The sequence below is a fragment of the Elephas maximus genome, chromosome 25 (genome assembly GCF_024166365.1).
Source record: "Elephas maximus indicus isolate mEleMax1 chromosome 25, mEleMax1 primary haplotype, whole genome shotgun sequence".
NCBI lineage: Eukaryota > Metazoa > Chordata > Mammalia > Proboscidea > Elephantidae > Elephas > Elephas maximus.
This window is the reverse complement of record NC_064843.1, coordinates 8,288,202-8,306,125: the sequence shown is the minus strand read 5'-3', so window position 1 is coordinate 8,306,125 and position 17,924 is coordinate 8,288,202. Positions and strand designations below refer to the sequence as shown.

The window sequence follows — 17,924 nt, the reverse complement described above, 5'->3', positions numbered from 1 at the left end:
GTGGTTCCTTGGTGACTCGAAAGAGAGACTCTGAGAATACACGGGGTGAGGAGGGAGGAAAGAGGGGCAGGCCCTCCCCACCTCTCCCTTCCCTCTAAGGAGGCATGCACAGGTGAATATGCACCTGCCCGTGTACATACACACCCACCCTCATATATGCACACCCATCCGTGTACATGTGTACTTACCCATGTACATGCACACCTACCCTCATATATGCACACCCACCCGTGTACATGTGTACTTACCCATGTATGCTCACACCCACCCTCATGTATGCTGTGTACACGTGCACTCACCCATGTACACACACACCCTCATATATACACGTCTGTTCCTGTACACAGGTACTCACCCATGTATATGCACACCCACCCGTGTACACATACACTCATCCATGTACATGCACACCTGCCCTCATATATGCACACCTGTCCCTGTACACATGTACTCATCCATGTACACACACCCTCATATATGCACACCTGCCAACGTACACATGTACTCACCATGTACACACATACCCACCCACACCTGTCACTATACACATGCACTCACCCATGTAGATGCACACCCACCCACATATATACACACCTGCCCATGTACACATGCACTCACCCATGTAGACACACACACACTCATGTGCACACCCACCCAGATAGCAGACACACTCTTGACCCCATATATACACACCCACCTGTGTACATGTACACCCACCCACATACATGCACACCCACTCATGTATACACCCACCCACATACATACATACACATAACATGTTTGCTCACATGCACACCTACCTACCCACATACACACATAGTTGACCCCGTATATACATACCCATCCATGTATATGCACACTCACACAAGTACATACACCCCCATGTGCACACACACCTATGTACACACCAACTCACCCATGTGCACACACCTGCACACACACCCATGTACACACCCATCCATGTACATGTACACTCACAAACCTACTCCCCAGCCAAGTACACACACATACACATGCACACCTGCATATGAACACACTCACCCCCAATGTACATTGGCCACACGTGCTCAGGAAGACCTACCTCTCATGCACACTCTCACCCTCACGCCTACTCACACAACCATACTCACTTGCACATCAAGCAGCGCGCAGCATGGGCACACTCTGCGGAGCTCCTCTGGCATCTCTGTGGTCATCTAGTTTCACCTGAAAGCAGAGTCAGCATGTAGCCATCCAGGGTGGCGCTGGCCGACACGTGTAGGCACGTGCTCCCGCTCGTCTTCCTCATGCCACAAAGGCCCAGAGGGCAGCGCCTGTGCATGTTTGTTCTTGTGCCCCTAGCACTTAACGCATGGCTGTGGAGCTGGCCCTGGCTCACCGTGACCCCGTGCACAACAGAACAAAACGCTGCCCTGTCCTGCACCACCCCCATGACTGGTTGTGGATTGGACTTTCGGCTCCATGCGGCTTTCGTTGGCTGATTTTCACGAGTAGACAGGTGCCCAATAAAACACGAACGGATAAGTGAGCTAATGAATGAGCAAATAAGACCGACAAGGTGGTGAGAGAAAAGTGAGATGTGTCTGGCACTCCCCAGACACTGTTTCTTGTGTTGATGTTGCTACACGTGGTGCTCCATGCAGTGACTCACTGCTTGAGCTTTGTCAGCAGACCTGGAGTCAATTCTCGCTTCTGCTAATGTGTTTGCTGTGTGACTTCGGGTAAGTTACTTAACCTCTCTGAGCCTCATTTTTTCATGTATTTTCCTGATAGGGTTGAGGTGAGGATTGGGTGTAAAATGTTCTTATCCCCATGCCCAGGACAAGGTAATAATTCAAATAATGATGGCAAATACTTTGTGTTGGACTTTTTCTGAGACTCTTATGTGTATTAACTTAATCTTCAGAGCAGATCTCTGAGGCGGGTACTGCTGTTACTCTCATTTTACAGATGAGGAAACAGGCACAGAGTGTTGAAGTAAGTTACTCTAAATCACACAGCTAGTGTGTCAGCTGGCCTTTGCTATAAAAATGCAGCATCGCAAGCCATCCCAAAGCAGCGATTTAAACAAAGGTCATTCAGTTTTGCTAAGTCTGCAGGCTGGCTGGGTTTGGGGGGACCCGGGCTGGGCTGGGTTCATGTGATGGTAGGGCACCTCTGCTCATGTGTTACTCCCTGCTTGGCCCATTGGGCTGGCAGGGTGTGTTCTTCTCACGGCTCAGAAGAAGGTGCTCTGTTCCTTGTGCCCGTGTGCCATAGGTTGAAGCAAGTGGCATGGCTGATTGCATGGGCAAGGGTGGGGGAGCTCCCCACCTGCGGAAACACCTTGGTCAGTGAGGATGCAGGGCAGGGAGAACAGACCCAGTGCTTCAGCTACCGTCAGTAGGTGGTGGAGTCTGTGCACGGACTGCTGTCTGGTGCCAGCACCAGCATTCTTACAACTTCCTCATGCTGGTTTCCATTCACACAGTTACACACTAATGCACACATTACATGTTAACGCACACCATGTGTCAATGCACACATCACATGTTAAATGCACAACCACGTGTTAGCACACATATTACATGTTAAGGCACACGCCACGTGTTAGTGAACATATTACGTGCAAATACACATTGCATGTTAGTGCACGTTACATGTTAAGAACACATTACATGTTAATGCACACATTCCATGTTAATGCATATGTTACATGCTAAAAATGCACACACTGCATGTTAGTGCACATTACATGTTAACACATACATTACACATTACCCGTTAACACACATTACAGGTTAACACACATATGTTAACGCACGCATTATGTGTTAATGCATATGCGAAATGTTACTGCGCAGTAACAGGGGTGATTAGTAGTCTGGGGGAGAGTGGGCAGAGGTGAAGTCCGAGGGAGTGAAAGCAGATGATGGAGGGATTGGTGGGCATGGCGATTCATTTGCATTTTGTCCTAGATGAAAAGGAGAGCCAATGGAAAGGGAGCGTCGCAAAGGAAAGTGACGTGATTAGAGTGATCTATTTAAGAGCAAGGGCAGTGGTGGGTCACTGGTAAAATTCTAACCCAGGTTGGACTCCCGGCCATCGCGCCTCATGCACAGCCACCATCCACGCATCTGTCAGTGGAAGCTTTCATGTTGCTATGATGTTAAACAGGTTTCAGAGGAGCTTCCAGACTAAGAGGGACTAGGAAGAAAGGCCTGGCAATCTACTTCTGAAAACCAGCCAGTGAAAGCCCTGTGGATCACAACGGTCTGGTCTGTACCCGATTGTGGAGGTGGCGCAGGGCTGGGCAGTATTTTGTTCTCTTGTGCACGGGGTCACCTCGAGTCAGGGCTGACTCCACGCCAGCCAGCTAATGACAGCATTTACGGGGACATGTTGTCCTCTGCAGAGCAGGTGGGAGTGGAAGCAGGGTCACCAATTAGAAGACCAGTGAAGGCATCTGGGTTGGAGGTGGTGGTGGCCCGGACCAAGGTCACAGTGATGCAGTAACAAATGGAGTTGGATACGGGATCTGATTTGAAGGATATTCCATGTGCTGCTCCTTTTTGCTTTGGCCACTAGGAAACTCTGGCGACCGGTGATGTCTCTTGTAGGGATTGACCTACCCCTGGCTGGGACCTCCCCTTCCACCAGGAGTCCTCAGGTACTCAGGTCACCTCATTGTGTGCTTATGTCTAGTACCTTTGCAGAACTGGGCGAGGTTTAAACAGAGCGGTGAGGATCTCCTTTGTCTCCTTCATGCTAGTCTCTCAGGATGTCTGCCTTTATCTTCCAGCCAGCCCGGAAGGCTTGGGGAGCCCTGGCCCGTTCTCTCCCCGTTGTGCCAGAAAAGCCTCCAGGACGGCCGGCTCTCCTGCAGACTCTCCTTCAGCCCTCTGCACGCACAGCTCTGCTCCCATCTGGAGCCACGGGTGGAGGAAGGAAAGGCGAGGATAATCACATGGAATACCGCCTCTGGGAAGAGAAGGGATGAGGAGTGTGGGGCTGGTGGAAATGGTGGTGGAGGGCATCTGTGGTCTGCTCACCCCTCATCCACCATTCCGGGGTCCCCCAGGGTACCAGGTGCTGGGCAGTGAGGTCACCGCTGAGAGCTAGTCGGAGAACGTCATCACAGCCTTGGTGGTTTGCAGAGTGAGTGAGGAGGCATCCTCAAGTAGGAACCCCCTGGGCTCATCACAAATAGAGTGACCTTCTTCGTGGGATTGCTTTACGGATTGCGGACACGGTGCCTGGCACAGTTAACAGTCAATGATAGGTTGTTTGGGGGTGATGGAACTGTTGTCAGATTGATTGTGGTGATGGTTGCTGCACAAGTCTGTGAACGCACTAAAAGCCGTTGAATTGGGTACAGGTTACGGTAGTCACCAATTATGATGTATAAGTCTAATATCTCATTCTTTTTTTTCATTATTATTGTTTTTTACTGTTAGTATCTTTATAAATCCTATCTTTATTTGTCTTTGGGGGGTTGGAAAAAATTACATACAAGCTTATAGATATATTTGCATACATATATACATATATATTACCAACAATAAGATGTACAAAAAAAAAAAAGGTCTTAAGTGTGGTTCATTGTAACTCGAATACGTCAGAAGTCAGGGACTCCCTGTACTTTAGATGGGTTAATGGTATGGCCTGTGAGTTATATTGCAATAAGGCTGTTATACCGGGAGCCTCCAGGTGGCACAAATAGTTAGCCGCTCAACTACTAGCCGAAAGGTTGGCGGTTCAAACCCACCCAGAGGCACCTCAGAAGAAAGGCCTGGTACTCTGGTTCCAAAAGGTCACAGCCTTGAAAACTCCTTGGAACGCAGTTTTACCCTGCATGCATGAGTGGGAACGACTTGACAGCAACAAACAACAACCGCAAACAAAGTTACTATAAAACAAACCAAAAAAAAAGCAACAAGAGTGACCACACTCCCACCCAAGTAGCCCAGAAAGGTCCTGGTTCCCACCTCTTGTCTTAGGGTCCCATCCATCTGTGCCCTGGATAAGTTGACGCCATCACCCTAGATACAGCTCAGGGACATGAGTGGGGTGTCTGAAGCCAGGCTGTTCGAGGTCATGCCCCACCTCCAGCATCTCTTGCTCTGTGACTTTGACAAAACAGCTCACTGCTCTGAGCCTCAGTTTGCTTATCTGTGAAATGCGTATTATGATAGTCCCTACCGCCTAGCTTTGTCATGAGGGTAAACTGGGCCGTGCCTTAGGTTAGTGCCTGGTGCAGAGCAGCGACCTTCACTCTGTAATACTGACTGCCTTATTTATATAGTGAGAGTTTTATCCTGGAGGATATTACCCAAAGTCGCTGACCCTTGTGTGGTCTGGTGATCAGGATGGCAGTGGGGTCTGCAAGTGGAGAAAGTTATTTCACACATGTTGGCACATGATGTCAACAAGGTGTACACTGTGTATGTTCTCCTGTTTCTAGACCATACATCACCCCATGAATTGTCCTCTCCACTAGGGTATCGGGGGCAATTGTCTTCGCTCTACAGATGGAGGAACTGAGGCTCGGGGGCCTAAGTGGACAGAGCCGTTTGGGAGTCAAGCCTGTGGAGAGTGGTGAGGTGCTGCCAGGTGGGGTGTCGCACACTTGGACACCACCACACCGGGGGTCTCTGCTGATCTCTCTGGGTCCGGATTTGGGAGGGGCCATGAAGGGCCTTGTTTTGGGGAACAGGTGGCACAGGGATTGCCTCAGGTGGGAAAGGTGGGGCTGAAGACCCGTAACTCAGCCCACTGGGGAGAGCCCCTCACAGGCCCCCAGCCTCCAACCTCTGGTAGTCTCCTTCCTCTGGATGAACCGGCCTGTTCAGTCCCTCTCCACAGCCCTGCTCCCTCAGCTCTGGCCTGTCCCTGTGGGGGCTTCTTGGGGCTGTAAACTAGAGGGCTGCACACTCTCCTCTGGGTGGCCGCAGAGTTAGTTGACCAATAGAGTGTGGGACTGAATGTGCACTGGTTGTGGGAGGCTGCAGGCTCAGGGTGGTAGGAGTGCGTGTGCGCGTGGGTATGTGTGTGTGTAGGGGTGATAGGAGGGTCCTGGCCAAGGTCTGAGGTCTGGGCTCAGGTACCAGCCACCATGCTGGGGAACGCCAGTGGGTCTGTGACTTCCACAAAAATGACATTGGGAGGTAAAAGCTGAGAAGCCCCCACCCGGGGCAATGGCCCTCCCTTCTCTGTGCCTTGGGAGGGGGGCACTGCAGACCCCTTCTTTCGTACCATCATAACCTCCCCCACACTGACCACCTGGGCTCTGTTCTGCCGTGACCGTTGGGCAGGGTCCTGGGTGAGTTGGTACAGACGACCTGAGTCTGTCTGGCGTCTGAGAATTCCCTACAGCTCTGCACCTTAGCCATCTTTGGTAGCTGCATGTCGTGTTCTGTTTTAGCTGGTCTTCCTTCTTACAAAGCGATACATGCTGTACGCTGCTGAGTGGCCTGCGGGATTCCTCCCTCCCAACCCCACACAGCCAGGCTTACGAGGGTCTGTGGCTCCGAGGACATTTTCCCGTGTCTCCCAGCCCAGCTGCCCCACCCCCACACGGGTGACATTGCCGTGTGACTTTGCAAATCTTTCTCTTGACCTCACCGCTTCTCTTGGACAGCCCGCAGCTGTACCCACAGGCCTGCTACCCTCTGTCCCTATGTGACATGGGCCCTGAGTCTGAGGGCAGTTGCCCAGCCAGTTCTCACGACAGGCGTGCAGTTGGTGACCAGTCTTTTTATTGCAAAAGGCACAGCCAGAGCTGCCTCCCATACACACCTGTGCGGACCCCACAGCGCTTCCAAAAGTGGCCGTGTTTTGTGAACATGGGAGGAATCGAAAGGAGAGCTGCTTCTGTCTGTTGGTTCCCGAACTCACTCATCCCTCTGCACTTCCCTGCGTCGTTCCTACAGGGTAGCCCTGGGCAAGGGGATGAGGCTGCACTCGGATCAGACAGGCCTGCCCTCTGCCCTCACCAAGCCAAGCAGGAGGCGCAGGTCCCAGCAGATCCCTGCCGCCCATAGCATAGCGTCAGCACAAGAAGCTTCATGAGCATAAGTCCCGACGAGTCTGGTCTGGGCGAGGAGGAAGGGAGACTTTCTGGAGAAAGTAAGATTGGGGCTGATTGGTTGGCGTTTACTAGGCAAAACAGAGGCTGGGCAGGAGGGCAGCCCAGGCCAGGAGCAGCACGTGCAAAGGCCCTGAGGCAGGAAGGACTGGCTAGTAGGCTTAGATGAGTGTTGAGTGAGGGCTGACAACAGACTGTAAGAGGGTCTCCTTGGGGGAGGGTCCCCGTGGGAAGGAGGCCGGGCCTGCCAGCCACCAGCTGACGCATTGCCCCATCATATCCTGGCTGGGAGGGGCCCCAGAGGGCGTCCTTGCTCTGATGACCCTCTTGTTTGTACCTCAGGTTTTGGAGAAGCCGCTGGCCTCGGGGGTTGAGGGGCATCCCGCAGGGAGCCTGGGGGCTCAGTGGTCACTGAGGCCTTCCTTATTTCATTTCCAGATGAGATGGACCAAACTCCCCCAGTACGCTCCGAGTGCCTGATCTCAGGGATCCGCACCCCCCCTGTGCGGAGAAACAGCAAGCTGGCCACCCTGGGCAGGATCTTCAAACCCTGGAAATGGAGGAAAAAGAAAAACGAGAAGCTAAAGCAGACGACGTCAGGTGGGCCCTGCGAGGGGTGGGCCAGCTGGGAGTGGGTGCGTTGTTGGGGGCTGCTATTGATGTGTTGTGTCCCCCACACCCACACCAGAGGGGCAGACTGTCCTGGGGTCTCTGACAACCAGGAGCTGCCAGCCTCCCCGCAGCCACCTCCCTCTACTCGCCCCTCCAGGCCCCACCAGCCACCCCAAGGGCTGGAGTGGCTCAGCACCAGGCACCCTGTCACCTATTCACTACCCAGTGGGGGAAGCACAGACTGTGACATCCACATAGCTACCTGGGGACCTCGTTAAAACAGACCCGACTCTGGGCAGGTGGGTGGGGCCCAGACACTGGAGTTTACAAGCCCTTGCTGACTTCACTCTGAGCAGCACTGACCTGGCCCACAACCCTCTGCAGGATCTTTGGCCACCTGGGACGGCCTGAGGGCCTTCGGCCAAATGGGCCTGGGTCCACCCCAGAGATCAGGGTAGCTGGCTTGGGCTCGTGTCTAGGTTGGGGTGTGGGTCCCACCCCTAGTGATCTAGGGTAGCTGTCTGGGATCTGAATGAGGGCCTGGGTCTGCTCACAGAGATTCCAGAGTAGCTGGTCTGTGTTAGCATCTAGATTGGAGCCTGGGTCCGCCCCAAATATCAGGATAGCCTGTCTGGTGTGGGATCTGGGTCAGGGCCTGGGCCCCGCTGTGTCTGCAAGCCACCAAGGCGGCTTGGGAGGGCACACCTTTGGTGTGGCCGTGACTCCTTGAGCTTTTCTTCTCATCGGGAGATGTGGCATCCCAGGCTAGGCTTGGTTTTCCCAAGACCCCACCACTTAGTGTCCCCTAGCTCTGGGTTACTCCATGTACCCTACTTGTAGATGCTTGCCGCTGTCCCCTCCAAAACATGCTGGCCTTGAGCAGAGGCCACACCTGGCTGGTCCCCAGTGCCTAGCACAGCGCCTGACTGCTGTCCCCCCCAAAACATGCTGGCCTTGGGCAGAGGCCACGCCTGGCTGGTCCCCAGCGCCTAACACAACGCCTGGCACACGATAGGTCCTTGATAAACGTTACAGGTAGCTTAATTGAGTCACTGTGGGAACATTGCCTGCTTGTCGCCGGGCTCCCGCCTGGACCCACACTCCATGGAGGTGGGGTGGGATTGGTTCAGTACACCGGGGGACCCCAACTGCTAGCGCATGTTGGTTCATGGTAGGAGTTCAGCAACTATTTTTGAATCCATCAAGCAATGTCATGGTCATTACCTCCTGTTGTTTGCCTCCCCCCAGTGCTGGACCTTAAGCTCCAGAAGGCAGGGCTGGCACCAGGTTGTTCTCCTCGTGACCTTCGCCCACACAGCACCTGCGTGCGCACAACTCACAGGCCCCTTGCTGCCCAAACACCGTAGCAGGCTCTGTATCTGGGTCTCCCAAGACAGGCTTTAAGTGGTTACTTCGTTTTGTGTTTGGAAATTGCACTTTAGGCAGATAGTGCTTTCTGGAAAGTTAGAGAAAAAAAGTCATTGTAAGCAGCAGGCCTGAGCCTCAGCCTGTGCCTGGGTGGTGGCGGGGGGGTGGGGAGGTGAGGGACGCAGGAAGAACAGAGGGGGAGGGTGGGGGGGATTGTGAGTTGTCAGAGCAGGTTTTGAGTTTGGATGTTGTTGGGTGCCATGGAGTTGATTCCAACTCATAGCGACCCTGTAGGGCAGAGTAGAACTGCCCCGTAGGGTTTCCTAGGCTGTAGTCTTTACAGCAGCAGGTCACCAGGTCTTCCTCCTGCAGAGCTGCTGGTGGGTTTGAACCACCAATCTTTAGGTAAGCAGCTGGGTGCTTAATGGTTGCACCACCAGGGCACCCTTTTGTGCTTGGATAGGGAGTCAAGAACAGCTTTTCCGAAAGAGGAGTTGCCAGGCTCTGGCAGGTTGAGTCAGGGGAGACTCCTGGCCTCTTCCCTTCCCGCCCACCTGGTGAATTCCTGAGCCACAACCTGGGGTGGTTTTGGGGAGGGTCTCCAGCGGGAGGTCTGCACAGAGGACTTGGGTCTGCGCAGTGGGGGAAGGAAGCAGCCCACCGAGGTGTATTTAGGAGGTGGCCATCCACAGACAAGTGCCCTGGGCATCAGGGCAGAGTGAAGACACGTTCCTCAGCTGGTAAACAAAGGCACTTTGGTGGAGGGTGGGATGGGCAGTGGGAGCTACTTAGAGAAGGGCCTTGCTTTTCAGGTGAATCACAGGAATGATTCCTTCAGTCTCCTGGAGGTGCTTTCCTCTGACTGTGCTTTGTGTGCAATTCTGAACAGAGTTTGGATTATTGGACACACAGTCCCCTGTCCACAGTGGGCCAGGCCCCCTGCCCCGTGGTCACCTGCTGCTTCCCTGTTCTTCCATGTGAATGTGAGACTGGCAGTGGTGGCGGCTCGCTGTGGGCCCCACAGCGTGGTGGCCATGGTTTCTCTGGTGTTTGTGTGTGTGCAGCCTTGGAGAAGGTGACTTACCTGGTGTTTGTGTGTGTGTACAGCCTTGGAGAAAGTGACTTACCTAGTGTTCGAGTCTGTGTTGACTTGGAGAAGGTGACTTACGTGGTGTTTGTGTGTGTGGACTTGGAAAAGGTGACTTACCTGGTGTTTGTGTGTGTGCAGCCTTGGAGAAGGTGACTTACCTGGGGTTTGTGTGTTGTGCAGCCTTGGAGAAGAAGATGGCTGGCAGGCAAGGTCGGGAGGAGCTCATCAAGAAGGAGCTGCTGGAGATGATGGAGCAGGGTAAGTGGACCATGGCCAGAGTTCCAGAACTGATGCCTGCCCACTTATACCTGGAAGCCTGCTAGGGGACGGAGTGGACATCAGAGGAGCCCCACCATCCAGAGATAGGACTTGACCCCAAATGGAGACTCCAAGGTTGGAGAAATCCTCCAGAGTCAAGGAACCAATGGCTCAGCCCTGGGGGCATGAGAACCCATGAGTGAGTTTAAGGGCACCTCCTGGTGGGAAGCTGAGCTGACAGCAGCTGTCTTCCCTGGTGACTGTCTAATTGCCTCCGGTGGAGCTGAGTATGGATTTCTTCAAATTGATAGCATTGGTTGTTTTTTTCCTCCGTCTTTCAATTTTTTTTTAAGTTTACATTTTAATCCTTGATTTGCACAAATTACTATTACTTCTGTCACTGCCCTATGGCTCCCCTTTGTGAAGCCTTTATTATGCACCACAAGCCTTGCAGAACATGTCCCACCCTCATCAATTCTGCCTCACTCTGACCCCTTGCCAATCAGCCTCGGCTATTAGCCCCTACTTTGCAGATGGGGGATTGGAGCTCTGGGAGGTGGCCTGCTTGACGTTCAGACCTGGTCTCTGGATCGCCACTGTGGTGTCTGCATTCCTGAGAATCGCTGGTATCACCAGCAGTACAACTGATTCAACAAAACTCTTGTTCTCCGAGCCGCCCACTCTCTGTGATCAGTGTCCCGCAGGTGTGGGGCCCAGGACTTGGATCGTGACGTAGACTTTTCATGAGTCTTAGTGCTCAGAGAGTCTAAATACTGAGGGGCGGTGGGGGGAGTGGCACTCAGCAGAACCTCACTGCCCCGCTGACCTCTGTCTGGAGCTGGACCAAGCTCTTGCCTTCATGTTTAAGAAACCCAGCTTCCCAGAGCCAGTTCCCCAGGGGTGAGTGAACACATCAAATTCCTCCCTCCCCCTTCAGATGTGACACATAATAGTGTCTTTGTAATCTAACTCGGAGTACCAGGGGTTAGGAAGGAGCGCAGGGTATGAACGGACCCCGATCCTATGAAACAGCATGACCCTGGCGGGTCTGGCAGCCTTCCAGGTCCAGCTATGACTCAGACCTGTCGTCATCACTTCTTCAGATTCAAGGAGTTCAGCATTTTGATGGTGCTGTCTTTCAGCCGCTAACAAAAAGGTTGGCAGTTTGAATCCACCAGCCGCTCCTTGGAAACCCTATGGAGCAGTTCTGCTCTGTCCTATAGGTCGCTATGAGTTGGAATTGCCTCAGTGGCAACGAGCCATTGTTCAGGGAAGCCTGTGGGCAAATGGCCTCATGCTGCTGATGCTCCTTTGCATGTGAGAGCCAACCTGCCAGCAGGTCCTGGGCGCGATGCTCAGTTCCCACGCTCGGGTCTGGAGGAAGATTTTTGCAGTTAGAGGTCAGCACGGTTCTAAGTCACCTGGAAGAAAAAGCCCCACACTCCTGTGTTCTGGGTGTGTTGCCAGTGAGCAGCGCTTAGGAGCTTGTTGTAGTCGCTGGGTGCCATCGAGCCCAACTCATGGCGACCCCGTGTGACAGAGAACTCCCCCGTAGGGTTTCCTTGACTGTAACCTTTACAGAAGCAGATCGCCAGGTCTTTTCTCCTACAAAACCGCTGACCTTCAGGTTAGAAGCTGAGTGCTTTATCATTGCACCACCAGGGCTCCTCAGGGAGGGGAAAGGAGAATACAGTCAGCATAAGGCCTGTTTATCACCTGTCCTAAAAAAATAGTGTTTTGATGAATAAACGGTAAAGATGTCGATTTGATACCTACCAAAAATAAAAGGATGGGTTGAAAAATCAGGTAGCTGCAGGTTGAGTGGACCTGGAGGATCTGCCAGGACCTTGTCCACGGCTACGGGCACCCTCCAGGATGTCCAGCACGGGGAGGGCAGGGCGGCCCACATCAGAAACAGTGGCTGCCTGTGGGGAGGGGTCCAGGGCGGGGAGGGATGGGGCATGCTTTCCACGTTGACTCTGTTTTTGTACTGCGCAGCTGCATTACCCTGTGTGTGTGTCCTGTACAAACACAGCAATGGCAGGATGTATGCAGAGTTTGCAAAGTCCCTTGGGGTTACTACTTCCCTGCAGCATTGTGCCCAGTTTACTTGCTGAGAAAACGCTTCTGCTCACTGAGGCAGAGGCGAGCTCTCGGCCAGCCCCTGCGTGTGGTCACTCATCCTGGCCTGGGAGCCACAGATCCTCTGTGAGCGGGTGGGAATAGCCACCCCTGGATGCCTGGCCGCCCAGCTCGGGGGGAAGTGGGGGCCCAGCCCAGGAGGGCTGAGTGTGAGGACTGGCGTGCCGGGTAGGGATGCAGGCTCCTCCTCTTTCCAAGGCCTGTCTGGTTTTGTGGTGTGAGGATTCCAAGGAGGACTGGGATTGTCCTAAGCTTGGGTTAAGGAATCAGGGAATCCACCCTCTCAGCATCACCTTTTGCTCCCAGGGAGGCGGCTGTCCCTGCGGCAGGAGCGCCCCCCTGTGGCCAACTGCCCTCACTGTGCCTGTAGCTGGATGAGGCATCTGGGAGGCTGAGGTGGGTGATGGTGATAGGGGTCCCCGAAGAGGCCGTGCCTCAGATTCTTCCAGGACTGCCCCCAAAAACTCACACCTGAGCTTTCCGGGCCAGGATGAGCCCTGGGAGTGTCCCCTGCCCTGTGACACTGCCCCCAGCACACACGGGTGTGCGTACACAGACACACACACGTGCGCACGCGCGCATTGAGTCGAGGGGCCCCAGGGTTTGCCCACCAATGAGTCAGGCCACATGACATGGTGAGATATCCTCCAGACAGGGCCTGCAGGAGAGAGCCCACAGCCCCTGGGAGGCCCTCCTGTGTCCAGGGCCCGAGTTTGCCCTGCTCTGTGGCTGGGTGGCGGGGGCGGGATTTATGAGCCGCTTTACCTCCCACCCCATCCTGCGACTCTTTGTATCTGGGGACCCACCCAGGACCTGCCCATGTGTCCCTGACTTCACGCCCTCTCTGGCCTGAAGGGTCCCCTCTCTTCCCGGTCCCTCCACCCAGTCCCCCGCTCACAGTGAAGTAAATCATGAATGGGCCCCGTGGGTTTCTCTCTGCCAAAAGCTGCTTCTTGGGTTCCTGAATGACTTTCTTTTGTTTTCCTGTCCGTGTTGACAGGGTATTTTCTTTAACAATTTAAGGAATTTCATGCTTCATTGTTGGATATATATAAAAAGCATCATTACCCTGGTGCTGTGCTCAGTGACCTGAAAGGCACGAGGCATGAGTTTCTTGGGGGAATTCAACAGGGGCCAACTAAGTCTGTCTGGTGCCTGTGTGGTAGGAATGTGGGGGTGGGGTGTGTCTGTGTGCACACACGTGCATGTGTTCAAGTATGGCTATGCATATATGTGTGTGCACATGTGTGGGTGAATGTGTACACTGAATGTGTCTGTACATTGTGCCTGTGCGTGCTACATATACACACATGTGCTGCACAAGGGTGTGCTGTGTGTACGCAGCGAGCACACGTGTGTGTGTGTGGGTTGTGTGCATAAATGTATATATGCATATGTGTATGGGTGTGTGTTCTGCAGTTCGAATCCACCAGGCGCTCCTTGGAAACTCTTTGGGGCTAGTTGTACTCTGTCCTGTAGGGTCGCTGTGAGTCGGAATCGATTCGACGGCACTGGGTTTTTTTTATGAGTGTGTGTTTTGTTTGAATGTGTGTGTGTGCACAGATGTGTATTGTGGGCACCTGTGTGTGCTGTGGGAATGTATGCATATGGGTAGATGTATGCACATACATGCACATGTATGTACCGTGTGTGCATTTGTGCACATGAGCATATGCTGTGTGTGCAGGCATGTGTGTGTGTGTGTACTGTGGGAATGTGTGTGCATATGGGTGGATGTATGCATGTACGTGCACATGTATGTACCCTGTGTGCATTTGTGTGTGTGCACATGAGTCTATGTTGTGTGTGCAGGCATGTGCATGTGTGTGTGCATTTGTGCGTGTGTGCACGAGTGTATGCTGTGTGTGCAGGCATGTGCGTGTGTGTGCATGTGTGTGTGTGTCTGCGGCACCGTCCCCCCACCGTGGCTGCTCAGTACCCATCACAGGCTGGCTGTGGGCTTCTCCCCTTGGCAGCCCTCTGAAGCAGAAGGGCACTGACGAGTCAGGCAGTTGCCTGGCGGTGGTGAGGGGGGCGTGGCATGCACAGTGAGAGGAGCAGGGACTAGCCGCCCACTGCCCCCCACCCCAACCCGCGTTTCTTAGCAACAGCTCTGCCACCAGGGCTATTTTGGGAACAGTAACTTTTCATTGAGCATGCTCCCGAGCTGGAGCGCTGAGCACAGCCCAGAAAAGTCCTGCCAGGTGGCTGAGCTGCAAACACAGGGGAGGAATCTGGGGATGGGGTGCTGGTGGGGTGCCTCTGCTAGACCACTGAGGCTAGAGGCCTTCTTTTGGGCTTCCAGTTCAGGGCCATGACCCTTTTCTCACTGTTGTTGATGATGATGACGGGTGACGGAGGACCCTTGACTGTTGTTAACGATGATCATCTCCAGCAGCAAAAGACCCACCCTTTCTAAGATTCTGTGTCCACCCTGTGAAAGGCAGACAGACTTCCCAGCCAGAGGTCATGACACTCAAGTGAGACTATTTGGGATGAGCGGGTCCCATGTCTCCGCAGAGCAGTGCTGAGGCCGTGTCAGCTGCCATCGTCCTTCTGTACCCCCGAGGGCCATGAGCTGGTCACCATTGTGTGAAGTGTGAGTGACTCGGTCACAAGAAAGGTGCCCAGAAACCCCATCATTGGAGATATATATATATATATATATATATATATATATATATATATATATATATATATATATATGAGCGTTATTACTTGGTGCTGTGTTCAGTGACCCGAGGGGCACCAGGCATGCATTGCTTGGGGGAATTGGACAGGGGCTGCCAAGTCTATCTCATGTCTGGGCGGTAGAAACATGGGGGTGGGGTGTGCCTGTGTGCAAATGCATGCATGTATGCACGTGTGAGCGTGTGCCTTTATACACATGAACACACTTATGCATACATGTAGTGCGTTCTGCAGGTGTGTGTATGTATGTACACGCATGTGCCTGTATACACATGTACACATTTTTGCATACATGTAGTGCATCTTGCAGGTGTGTGTATGTATGTACACATGTGTGCCTGTATGCGTTTTTGCATACATGTAGTACATTCTGCGGGTGTGTATGTGGATATGTGCACACGTGTGGGTGTATGCCTGTGTGTGCACGAGTGTTACGTATACATATGCATGTGTGGGGCCTGCTGTGTGACCTCGAATTTTGTCCACACAGTGAGTTTTCTTGGCTGAGTCTGGCTCTTTGCCTGGGCCACGGGCTGGTCAACAAACTATAACCAAAAGTCAGAAGGGTCCCAGGACGTGTTTTTATACTCCATGAGCTAAGAATTTTTTTTAACACTTTTGCACGTTTTTTTTTTTTTTTCAGTTAAAAATCATAAATCAAAGAATACACAGTGCACATCACATGGCATGTTACCCCCAAGCCTATAGCATTTACCATCTGTTCCTTTGCAGGGAAAGGATGCCAGCCCCTGGCCTAGAGCCTCTGGCAGGTGTGCATGTGTGTGTGTGAGTGAGTGAATTTGTGTAGGTGTGTATGCATGCACGTGCATATGCGTGTGTGTGCGCCTGGTGTGAGTGTATGTGTGCTGCATTGATGAGACCCTCCGAGCCCTAAATCTGGACTCCATCCTGGCTGGCCCCTCTTTCATCTGCTGAGGGCAGTAAAGGAATAAGAGAACCAATGATTACAAACTCTTATCTCTCTGAGGGTCACGTGAGTGAAGGGGCCAGGCATGGGGCTGGGGTGGTGAGTGGGTACCCCAACCTAAGAGAGAAAGCCGCTCTGTCCTGCCTGTTGTTATCATGTGGGCACACTGGCCTAGGCCAGATCTTCACCCCATCGTCCTCATCAAAAGTATCATCAACACCAACAATGGAAAAACAAGCACGTGTATAATGCTGACTCTGCCCGGCACGTTGTGTTTATCAACTCATTTAATCCTCACAGTAATTCTGTAAAGTGGAGCATAGTAGTAATATCCTCGTTTTATAGGTGATGTAGTTGTTAGGAGCCGTCGAGTTGGTTCCAACTCACAGAGACCCTGTGTACAACAGAACAAAACGCTGTCCAGTCCTGTACCATCCTCAAAATCAGTGTTATGCTAGAGCCCATTGTTGCAGCCACTGTATCAGTCCATCTAGTTGAGGCTCTTCCCCTTTTTTGCTGACTCTCTACTTTACCAAGCATGGTGTCCTTCTCTAGGGACTGGTCCCTTCTGATAACATGTCCAAAGTATGTGAGACAAAGTTTTGCCATTCTTGCTTCTAAGGAGCACTCTGGCTGTACTTCTTTCAAGACAGATTTGTTTGTTCTTCTGGGAGTCCATGGTATATTCAACGTTCTTCACCAACACCATAATTTGAAGGTGTCAGTTCTTCTTTGGTCTTCCTTATTCATTGCCCAGCTTTCACATGCATATGAGGTGATTTGAAAACACCATGGCTTGGGTCAGGTGCATTTTATTGATAAGGGCATCTAATTATATCTTTAGGTGTAGATATCCTTGTAAGGAAGGTAAAGGAAACTGAGGCCCAGATTTCTAGATAAAGAAATAGGCCCAGAGAGCTTGCCAGATGTTGATATTGAGGCCCACAGAAGTTGGCTGTGTGGGCAAAAGAAATCCCACCCACAGTAGGTGAGACTCCTGGGTAGGTGACCAGCCAGGTGTCCAGACCAGGGCACTTTTGAAAGGGAAGGGGCCCTGCTACAGGTCACAGGGACCACAGGTTTGTGCCAGGACTGACCTGGACAGATGAGACCCCGACTCTAAAATTGGCCTTCCCTCTTCCTGCCCACCACCAGGACAGGGGCCAGCATGAGGGGGGAGGGCTTCCAAGGCATGGGGTGGGGGTAGGTTAGAGTCCCCACACTGCTTCTTCTGGGTGGCTCTGCACTGGGGTGCCCTCCCCTCTGAGCCTGCCACAAAGACTAAGGAGGTTCCCACCGGGGAGCATGTGGCTACTCTGTACTGGGGCTGTGGCCGTGTCTAAGGAAAGGTGATTGTCATCAACAGGCTTAGTCTCCCATACCTGGGCTGCCACTTCATGGCTGTGTGGCCTGGACCAGTTCCTTGTGCTGTCCACATGCTGATCTCTTGCCAGTAAATACCACCCTGGGGGCTGTCAGTCACCACTGACCCTCAGAAGGCCCCACAGCCGAGGCTCGAGCGAGGGGATGCACCAGGCCCCCTTTAAGCCTCCCTGAGCCTTGGTCATCTTTTCGGGAAGGCTACTGTTTAGAGGCAGGCACTCCTGCCCGGTGCCCACCTTGATCCTGGGCATGTCCCCATTCCAGGGCTCACGGTGCCCCGTGTGGCCATCTGGGTGGTCTCCTTACAGATGCGAGCTACCCGGGAACATGGACCATGTCTCATCCACCTCTGCCTTCCCAGGGTCTACCGTGATGCCAGGAGCACA

The 17,924-nt window shown here is 53.0% G+C and overlaps 1 protein-coding gene across 3 annotated transcripts in view; it reads left to right on the top strand.

The window, feature by feature from the left end:
- The window catches only part of PHACTR3 (phosphatase and actin regulator 3), a 195,988-nt gene that overhangs the window by 111,594 nt on the left and 66,470 nt on the right, over window positions 1–17,924 (top strand). For all 3 annotated transcript variants that reach the window (XM_049869083.1, XM_049869084.1, XM_049869085.1), the window contains exons 2-3: window positions 7,505–7,666; window positions 10,317–10,394. In XM_049869083.1, the coding sequence (XP_049725040.1) occupies window positions 7,505–7,666; window positions 10,317–10,394 (240 nt within the window). The remainder of the gene's footprint in view (window positions 1–7,504; window positions 7,667–10,316; window positions 10,395–17,924) is intronic.